The sequence below is a fragment of the Cyprinus carpio genome, chromosome B23 (genome assembly GCF_018340385.1).
Source record: "Cyprinus carpio isolate SPL01 chromosome B23, ASM1834038v1, whole genome shotgun sequence".
NCBI lineage: Eukaryota > Metazoa > Chordata > Actinopteri > Cypriniformes > Cyprinidae > Cyprinus > Cyprinus carpio.
In genome coordinates this window covers 2,929,340-2,938,743 of record NC_056619.1, presented here as the reverse complement: position 1 = coordinate 2,938,743, position 9,404 = coordinate 2,929,340, and the positions used below count along the sequence as shown (strand labels likewise).

At 37.5% G+C, this 9,404-nt stretch overlaps 1 protein-coding gene across 3 annotated transcripts; it reads left to right on the top strand.

The window, feature by feature from the left end:
* Positions 1-4,955: 4,955 nt before the first annotated feature.
* LOC109083444 (zinc finger protein 124-like) lies at positions 4,956-8,766 on the top strand. Of its 3 annotated transcripts, XM_042750798.1 has the most exons (7): positions 4,956-5,166; positions 5,447-5,475; positions 5,660-5,812; positions 5,896-6,018; positions 6,182-6,208; positions 7,868-8,091; positions 8,182-8,766. In XM_042750798.1, exons 2-7 carry the CDS (start codon positions 5,466-5,468, stop codon positions 8,695-8,697), a joined length of 1,053 nt encoding a protein of 350 aa, XP_042606732.1. In that variant the 5' UTR covers positions 4,956-5,166; positions 5,447-5,465; the 3' UTR covers positions 8,698-8,766. The 3 variants fall into 3 exon arrangements, with proteins under 3 accessions (XP_042606732.1, XP_018953771.2, XP_018953773.2); XM_019098226.2 differs by having other exon boundaries at positions 4,959-5,166; positions 7,868-8,766; XM_019098228.2 differs by having other exon boundaries at positions 4,961-5,166; positions 7,919-8,766.
* Positions 8,767-9,404: the final 638 nt, after the last annotated feature.

Here is a 9,404-nt window from a genome sequence, read left to right as displayed (position 1 = left end):
CTAAAAACACATCTCTTCCATCTGTGTTTGATCCTCTAACTCTAGCACTCTCTATTCTTAAAAAAAAAATAGAAACTAACACTAGCTTCTCTCTTCTCTGTTTTCTTTTTATTTATTATATAATTTAACAAGCCCTTTCTACATGTTCTGTGTTAAGCTGAGAGCTGTCACAGTACTTGCGTATCATTGCTCTGTTGATTTTGATTGCCTCCATTGTCCCCATGTGTAAGTTGCTTCAGATAAAAGTGTTCTAAATGTAAATGTATATTGTAACTACACATATTGTAAAATAAAGTGCAACCACTGTAATAACTGGGTTACACTTTATTTTAAGGTGTCCTTGTTAAAGTACAGTCGTGGCCAAAAGTTTTGAGAATTACATAAATATTAGTTTTCAAAAAGTTTGCTGCTAAACTGCTTTTAGATCTTTGTTTTCAGTTGTTTCTGTGATGTACTGAAATATAATTACAAGCACTTCATATGGTTTCATACGGCTTTTATCGACAATTACATGACATTTATGCAAAGAGTCAGTATTTGCAGTGTTGGCCCTTCTTTTTCAGGACCTCTGCGATTCGACTGGGCATGCTCTTCTATCAACTTCTGGGCCAAATCCTGACTGATAGCAACCCATTCTTTCATAATAACTTCTTGGAGTTTGTCAGAATTAGTGGGTTTTTGTTTGTCCACCCGCCTCTTGAGGATTGACCACAAGTTCTCAATGGGATTAAGATCTGGGGAGTTTCCAGGCCATGGACCCAAAATTTCAACATTCTGGTTCCCGAGCCACTTAGTTATCACTTTTGCCTTATGGCACGGTGCTCCATCGTGCTGGAAAATGCATTGTTCTTCACCAAACTGTTGTTGGGTTGTTGGAAGAAGTTGCTGTTGGAGGGTGTTTTGGTACCATTCTTTATTCATGGCTGTGTTTTTGGGCAGAATTGTGAGTGAGCCCACTCCCTTGGATGAGAAGCAACCCCACACATGAATGGTGTCAGGATGCTTTACTGTTGGCATGACACAGGACTGATGGTAGCGCTCACCTTTTCTTCTCCGGACAAGCCTTTTTCCAGATGCCCCAAACAATCGGAAAGGGGCTTCATCGGAGAATATGACTTTGCCCAGTCCTCAGCAGTCCATTCACTATACTTTTTGCAGAAGATCAATCTGTCCCTGATGTTTTTTTTTTTTGAGAGAAGTGGCTTCTTTGCTTCCCTTCTTGACACCAGGCCATCTTCCAAAAGTCTTGGCCTCACTGTGCGTGCAGATGCGCTCACACCTGCCTGCTGCCATTCCTGAGCAAGTTCTGCCACTGGTGGCACTCCGATCCCGCAGCTGAATCTTCTTTAGGAGACGATCCTGGCGCTTGCTGGACTTTCTTGGATGCCCTGAAGCCTTCTTTACAAGAATTGAACCTCTTTCCTCTAAGTTCTTGATGAACCTATAAATTGTTGATTTAGGTGCAATCTTAGTAGCCACAATATCCTTGCCTGTGAAGCCATTTTTATGCAACGCAATGATGGCTGCACGCGTTTCTTTGCAGGTCACCATGGTTAACAATGGAAGAACAATGATTTCAAGCATCACCCTCCTTTTAACATGTCAAGTCTGCCATTCTAACCCAATCAGCCTGACATAATGATCTCCAGCCTTGTGCTCGTCAACATTCTCACCTGAGTTAACAAGATGATTACTGAAATGATCTCAGCAGGTCCTTTAATGACAGCAATGAAATGCAGTGGAAAGGTTTTTTTTGGGATTAAGTTAATTTTCATGGCAAAGAAGGACTATGCAATTCATCTGATCACTCTTTCATAACATTCTGGAGTATATGCAAATTGCTATTATAAAAACTTCAGCAGCAACTTTTCCAATTTCCAATATTTATGTAATTCTCAAAACTTTTGGCCACGACTGTACTATTAATTAACTACATGTACTTACTATATGGTTAGGGGTAGGTTTAGGGTTACTTGCGTGTAATTATGCATAAGTGTTGCTGTTAATGCACTTATGCATTGAGTGTTGATGACAGAACGTTATTGTGCAGCATTGATGCTAATGTTATTGTTCTTGGTGTGAAGAGACCTTCAAGTGTTGGAATTTAGTCTTCTATCTTTGGCAGAACTGATGCTTATAAGAGACAAGAGATGAACTGATTCCTATATGAAGACATTTCCCCCTCTAGCACTGGCAGCAGAGCATTTTTCATGATGAAAGGTTCAGGATCTCATGGCTTTCCATTGCCAGAGGAACTGCTGGTTTGATTAGAGTTCAGCTCTTGGATATCAGGGCAGCTAGTGACTCTTCCCAGCGGCTCGTGGATACAGCCGGATCTGAGAGCAGAAGGAGCCAAACTGTAAGGAAGAATGTTTTTTGCGTTAGAAATATTTCAGCTGATCTTGTACTACAACTAAAGGAGACTCAGATGTTTTATGAAGAACATTGATGAGACTTAACTAGCCATTAATAATAGACATTGATCTAAGCCACCCAGTCCAGTCATGTGACATTAAAGATTGTACTAGATGCAGGGGTTTTCTAGCCTGTCCTGGAGGACCCCAGCCCTGTACACAAAATGTGCCCCACGAAGCTGATTTAGGACAGGCATCTGAAGCAGCAGAATGATTTAACAAAACAGAGAGACTGCATGGGTCGGACTGAAAGCAGCACTGCCAATCATCTGTTCCCAACTGAGTCTGCTTTCTCCTAAGGTTTTTTCTTCTTCTCTGTTTCTGTCAGTAACAGTAGTGTACTTTGACACAGAAAAGGCGTATGACACAATATAGAGAGAAGGACTGTTAATTAAAGCAGTAAGTGTAGGAATAGATGGCTGTGTGTATAATTGGCTGGAACAGTTTTTATTTGAAAGAACCTTTGTAGTTCAAGTTGGATTAGGTCAGTCTTGGTATCCACAAGGGAGTGTTGTCAGTCCAATTCTTTTTAATATTATGATTAATGATATTTTTGACCACTTAGGGTATGGTGTGGGATGTGCTTTATACGCTGATGATGGCGCTATTTGGAAGAGAGCTCGAAATGTATCTCAAGTCACTGCAAGTATGCAAACAGCTGTTAAAAAGATAGAAAAATGGCCTATAGAATGGAGTTTTAAAATGTCAACAAGTAAATCATGTTTTATGTTCTTTAGTTGAAAAAGAAAAGTTCCAACAGACACATTGAGTTGGTATTATATGGTAAACCTTTAGAAAGAGTGTTTTTAAGTATCTGGGAATTTTTTTTTGTTGTTTGGTTTTAATAGAAAGATTTGAATAGACAGATTAGTTATTAAATTTGATTAGTTTTTTTGATGTGATGGGGTGTGTTGCTGGAAGAGAGTCTATGTTAACAATATATCAAGCCCTGATTAGATCTATACTTGATTATGTACAGTATGGTGTATGATGCAGCAGGAGATTAGATAGAATACAGTACAGAGCACTCAGGATGTGTCTGGGAGCAACTAAAACAACTCCAGTCAATGCACTATTAGGAGAGGCTAACGAAATGCCATTAAGTTTACGTAGAGTATAATTGTCCCTGGTATATTGGACATCAATGAAGAGTCATGCTGGAGAACATATTTCTAAAGATGCATTGAATAACTGTTGGGAATATACAGAGGAAAAAAGGAAGGGTTTTAGATGGAATATTAATCAACTAACAGAAAGATATCAGACTGCAAATATAGAATGTAGTATACTGTATGTCTCCAGTATGGGGCGAGGTACCAGCTTGGTTATTTCCTGAAGTTAAAATTGATTTGGAAATACTAGACATGAAAAGGGACTGGGAGGAAATGCGTAATATTAAATAGATGGTGAATAGACATTTACAGCAAAGATTTTGTGCGAGTAGGCATATTTATACAGATGGATCAAAAGACCCAATATAAGGCTTGCAGGAACAGGAGTTTTTATCCCGGACTTGAATGTATCAATAACTAAAAGAGTATCATCTAAGCTCTCAATATATGCTATTGAAATGGTCACTCACTGTCATAACAGGACTGATGTGGACTGAAGAGGTAAGACCAGACAGAGTAGTGATGTGCTCTGATTCTGCTTCTGTGTTAACATCATTGTCCTCCCATCGTTCATGTAGAGGAGACTTATTAAGTCAAATATTTACATTATTATGGTGTGTACAAACAAAAGGTGTGTGTGTATATATATATATTAGTCGGTTTCTGCTGGGGACCAGCACATGTGGGCATTGTGGGAAATAAAACAGCTTTAGAAAAAGGAAGAAGTAGAAGTTAATGTTCCATTAAGTAAAGATGAAGTGAAAACTATAATTATGGAAAATATTTTAAAGGATTGGCAAGAAATATGGAATTCAGATAATAAGGGGAGGCGTTTATTTAATATAAGATTTTTTTAATAATACACGAAACATTAGTGGTAGACACAGGTGGGAACAAGTCATTATAACAAGGATGAGACTGCATCACTATTTATTACTGGAGTACATGAGAATGGTTTCTGTGAGTATTGTGTGGAAAAAGAAACAGTAGAACATGTAATATACGACTGTAAAAAAAATGACGAAGAAAGAAAGGAATTAATAACACTCTTAAATAAAAAGGGAAAAGTAAATAAGGATTTGGGGTACTTGTTAGGATTTGGGTTTAATAAAGAAAGAGTAGGATATAGGCTGCTAATAAAATACATTTATAGTACAGGGTGGAGCGAGAGGTTTAAAATCAAACAGCGATGCTGTCGCCTGATCTGGATTTTAGGGAACCAGGGAAGTGTTCTGGAGGAGCAGGAGACACAGCGCCAGATGGGACCCTGCATGGAACCTGGGAGTCTGGTTAGTCTCGAATTTATGAAGAATAACAATAATAATAATAATTATTATTATTATTATTATTTCTCTTCCCCTCCCTTTTTTTCTGTTCATAAGACTGCGCAACAGCACTGTACTGTAGGTGGCGCTATACATGTAGATTATTATACACCATAAAACCAAAGAAGAAGAAGAATCAGCGTTAGTCTCAGCGTCGCTCAGCTTCACTCTCTCTTGGTTTTATTTCTTATGTATATATATATTTATATATATTTAGAACCGTAGTTGATCGATGCTCTTAACATTGTGGAGTCATCTTTAGAGAGTCTGCCTCGAGAGATTTGACAGAAAACCAGACTGATCTGTTTGTGGCGGGTTAGTAGATATATCTGTTTCTGTGGTTCTGGTAACGGTTTAAAAGGCCATAGTTATTGTGCCTGCTGTAAATAAAGCATTAACATGATATATAATTCTAAGAAGCTTTCACAATCTGTTATTTTATGTAATTCCGTGATTTATGTTTGCATAGTCTGTGGTGTTAATAAGCGAACTCGCACAGTTTTACTGTAGTATCAGCAGTAATGTGTTGTGATGCTTTCAGAGCTCGTAAACAGCATTGGGGACTTCATTAAATGTGTCTTTAAATGTATTTTAGGCTCTGGAAGTGAGCAGTCATGACCTCTGGTGAGTATCATGCTTTATATTAGAATGAAAATCTTCCTCAGGTTCTCTCAGGAATATCTCTTGGGTTATAAACGCTGAATTTTGATTTATGGGTCACTTGACTGTTCTCCAGCATCAGTTGAACCCGTTTCAGCAGGAGTTAGATGTCTGTGGTGATCCACAAAGCTTGTTTTCTCTCTTCCAGAGAGGGTGTTTGTGTTTGTTGATGAAGAGGAGCTGTTCAGCGTGATGAAGGATGCTGACTGTCTCTACTGCAGGATTCCTGTCACTGCCTCCAAACAGCACCTCAAAAAGAGACATCTCAGATTCGCTATATATTATAAAGACGCCGGCATTGGTAACTGACCAGTAACCGTTTCTACAACACACACATAGCATTAGACACCCGTTCTGAGCGTGACTGTTGTGTGTTCTTGACAGGGAGGTTTTCTATCCCCTGTTACTGCTCTGATGGAGGCCATGGCAGGAGCCACTGGCACTGCCCGATGTGCTCGAAAATATTGCACAGGACACAGAACTACAAAATCCACATTACCAACCACGGTTTGTGTCTGTCACAGTACAGTTCTGAATGAATGGTTCTTGCTTATTTATTATTATGAGCATTGTCTGTATTGTAGAATATAAACAAACCATGTATATTTGAGCTCATCCGAGGTGATTCTTGTTAATTAATATCCTTCAAATCTGTTTCATACGACTGCAGGTGTTGAGATGACAGACAAATCCTCAGGTGAGCAGTTACTCATTATTCAGTAGCACTCCTCCATCGTGTGTGTTTATATATACTTAATGAAATATACACACATACAGTACAGGTCAAAAGTTTGGAAACATTACTATTTTTAATGTTTTTGAAAGAAGTTTCTTCTGCTCATCAAGCCTGCATTTATTTGATCAAAAATACAAAAAAAACAGTAATATTGTGAAATATTATTACAACTTAAAATAATAGTTTTCTATTTGAATATACTTTAAAAAAATAATTTATTCCTGTGATGCAAACGCTGAATTTTCAGCATCATTACTCCAGCCTTCAGTGTCACATGTAACATCCAGTCTATCACATGATCATTTAGAAATCATTTTAATATTCTGATTTATTATGAGTGTTGGAAACAGTTCTGCTGTCTAATATATTTGATGAATAAAAGGTTAAAAAGAACTGCATTTATTAAAAAAAAAAAAAAAAAAATTCTAATAATATATATTCTAATAATATATTTTCTTTACTATCACTTTTTATCAATTTAACACATCCTTGCTGAATAAAAGTATTGATTTTATTTAAAAAAAAGATAGAAAAAAAAATTACTAACCCCAAATTACTGACCAGTCGTGTATATTGTTATTACAAAATATTTATATTTTAAAAACATAGCTGCTGCTGCTTTTTTTTTTTTTTTTTTTTTACTTTTTATTCATCAAAGTTTCCTTAAAAAAGTATCACATGTTCTGAAAAAATATTAAGCAGCAGAACTGTTTCCAACTTTGATAATGAATCTTCATATTAGAATGATTTCTAAAGGATCATGTGATAATGATCCTAAAAATTCAGGTTTGCATCACAGAAATAAATGATAATTTAAAGTATAATAAATGTAAAAACAATTATTTTAAATTGTAATAATATTTCACAATATTACTGTTTTTTTTCTGTATTTTTGATCAAATAAATGCAGGCTTGATGAGCAGAAGAGACTTCTTTCAAAAACATTAAAAATAGTAATGTTTCCAAACTTTTGACCTGTACTGTATATATATGTAAACAGAAACTTTTATTTTGTATGTGATTAATCGCAATTAGTATGTTTGCGTAAGTTTTTTTGTTTGTTTTTTTGTTTTTTAAATGCTAACACATTTTGCCCAATGTAAATTGTTTATTTATATTTGCCAACACACATCATATACTATATATACTCGTTACCACACTTGAATGATCAGTAGTTATCAGTAGTAATCAGTGTATGACATGTATTTTTAACAGGAGGATAAAGTATATAAAATTGCAAAATAAGTAAGCATTCATCGATCAGTACTTTTTACTTTTAATACTTAAGTAGTGCATTAAAAGTATCGAGTACTTTTGTGCTTTTAGCCAAGTAAAATTGAAAAAGAGTGCACTTATTATTATTGATTACACTTTATTTTAAGGTGTCCTTGTTTCAGTGTAATTCTACATTTAAGTACTGAGTAATATTAATTAACTACATGTACTTACTATATGACTAGGGTTATTAGGGTTTGGGGTTACTTGCATGTAATTATGCATAAGTTAAGTATGCACAACAAGGACACCTTAAAATAAAGTGTTATTATTACTGGAATAGTATTTTATGTTCTTTTACTCAAGTACTTGATTTGTGTACTTCGTCCACCTCTGGTCACACAGTGTCTGATGGAAACAAACTGAGATTCGTCTCAAAGTTTTCTCCTCTTCCAGCTGAGCTTCAGCCTACAACAGTCCTGTTAGAGAGCCTGCAAACACACAGCGAAGACAAGACACCGGGCAGCAAGGCAGCGTGCCAGAAGTGTGGCATCCTCTTTACCACCACATCAAATTTGAGACGGCATGAGAGACTACAGCACGGCCAAGACCAGCAGCCCATTTTATGCGTAGATGCCAAAAATGCCATCTATGTTACACCCAAATATCTGCACGGGCCGAGAGTGCCCATTCATATCCGCAAATCCTTCACCTTGCAGATTCTGCTGTGTGAGCTGGAGGAATGCTGGGATTTCATGAAAGCGCAGGCCCAGAGCGGGAATCCTGGGAAGGAATGCCGTCACCTCGTGAGAACGAATCACGCGCAGCACTACGTCCCTCCTCCACCTCTGAGCGTCCGCTCTCTGGAGGAGATGAGAGACAAACACCTCCTGTCCGCATCAGAGAAACACGAGTGCCAGGAGATGAACTCCAGGGCGTGTGTACAGGGGGTGGACTGTGTCTACCCTGTTTTTTGGGGCGAGCATGACCTTCCAGAGAGATGCGTCTTCTTCTCTGTGTACACTGACCTTGAGGACAAATGGTGTCAGTTTGGGAGGACACGCGTCTCGTTCGACAGCAAGTCTGGCAGCTGGAAGTGTCTGTGTAAGCACAAAAGAAGCCGCTGCGTCCACAAGTGTTTGTGTATGTGGTGGCTGTTTCAGGAGCGTCCCGAACTGTTGCAGGATGCCCTAGATGTCCACCCGGAAAGAGCTTTAAATGACGACCTCTGCTAGACTCAGCATCCGTCAGAACTTCTCTCGTTTCCTGTCTTTACTCAATAAAAACACTGGACGTAACCTTTACTCTGGCTTGTAATTTTTACAGAAACTTGTGTGCTGTGATATGTTTGCAGTGTTAGCATTACAAGTAACGCTAGTTATGAAATCAGATTACTTTTTTTAAGTAACTTGTCAATAACACATTACTTTTACATTTACGATGAAGTATTGAAGCTACTTTTTCTCATTTAAGTCAGTGACGGCTCTCCTGTCCCCGTGTTCAGAGAAACTGCCTTCCTTCAGCCTGAAGCTTATTAATTATTAATTAAATCAGCAAACCCCGCCCAGGTGACAGAAAGTAACGGAAGAGTAATGTAATGTACTTCTGATAAAAAGTAACGCAGCTAGTTATTTTTTATGGAAAAACGCAGTATTGTAATGATTACTTATAAAAGTTAATTTCCACAACATTGTATGTTCGTGACATTGCCGCACTAATTTTAAAAAAGTTGGATTTGTGGTGAAGATTTCGTGAAAGATGTCATGAGATTTATTCGTGGATTAAACCCTATTGAGGTTCAAATCTAGTTATACACAATTGAAAAGCAAAAATGTGTGTTCTTATGCTTTTAAAGCAAAATGTGATGCATATTAAGTCCCGTAACGAGGATGATAAACTGCAAACCTTCCTCTGTGGGGAAGTTTCAGTGGAGGCTTTGTAT

Excerpts from the sequence above, each read along its gene's own strand:
- LOC109083444 (XM_019098226.2), top strand. Across the intron at positions 5,813-5,895 it reads TTATAAAGACGCCGGCATTG|GGAGGTTTTCTATCCCCTGT; the intron begins GTAACTGACCAG and ends TGTTCTTGACAG. Across the intron at positions 6,019-6,181 it reads AATCCACATTACCAACCACG|GTGTTGAGATGACAGACAAA; the intron begins GTTTGTGTCTGT and ends ATACGACTGCAG.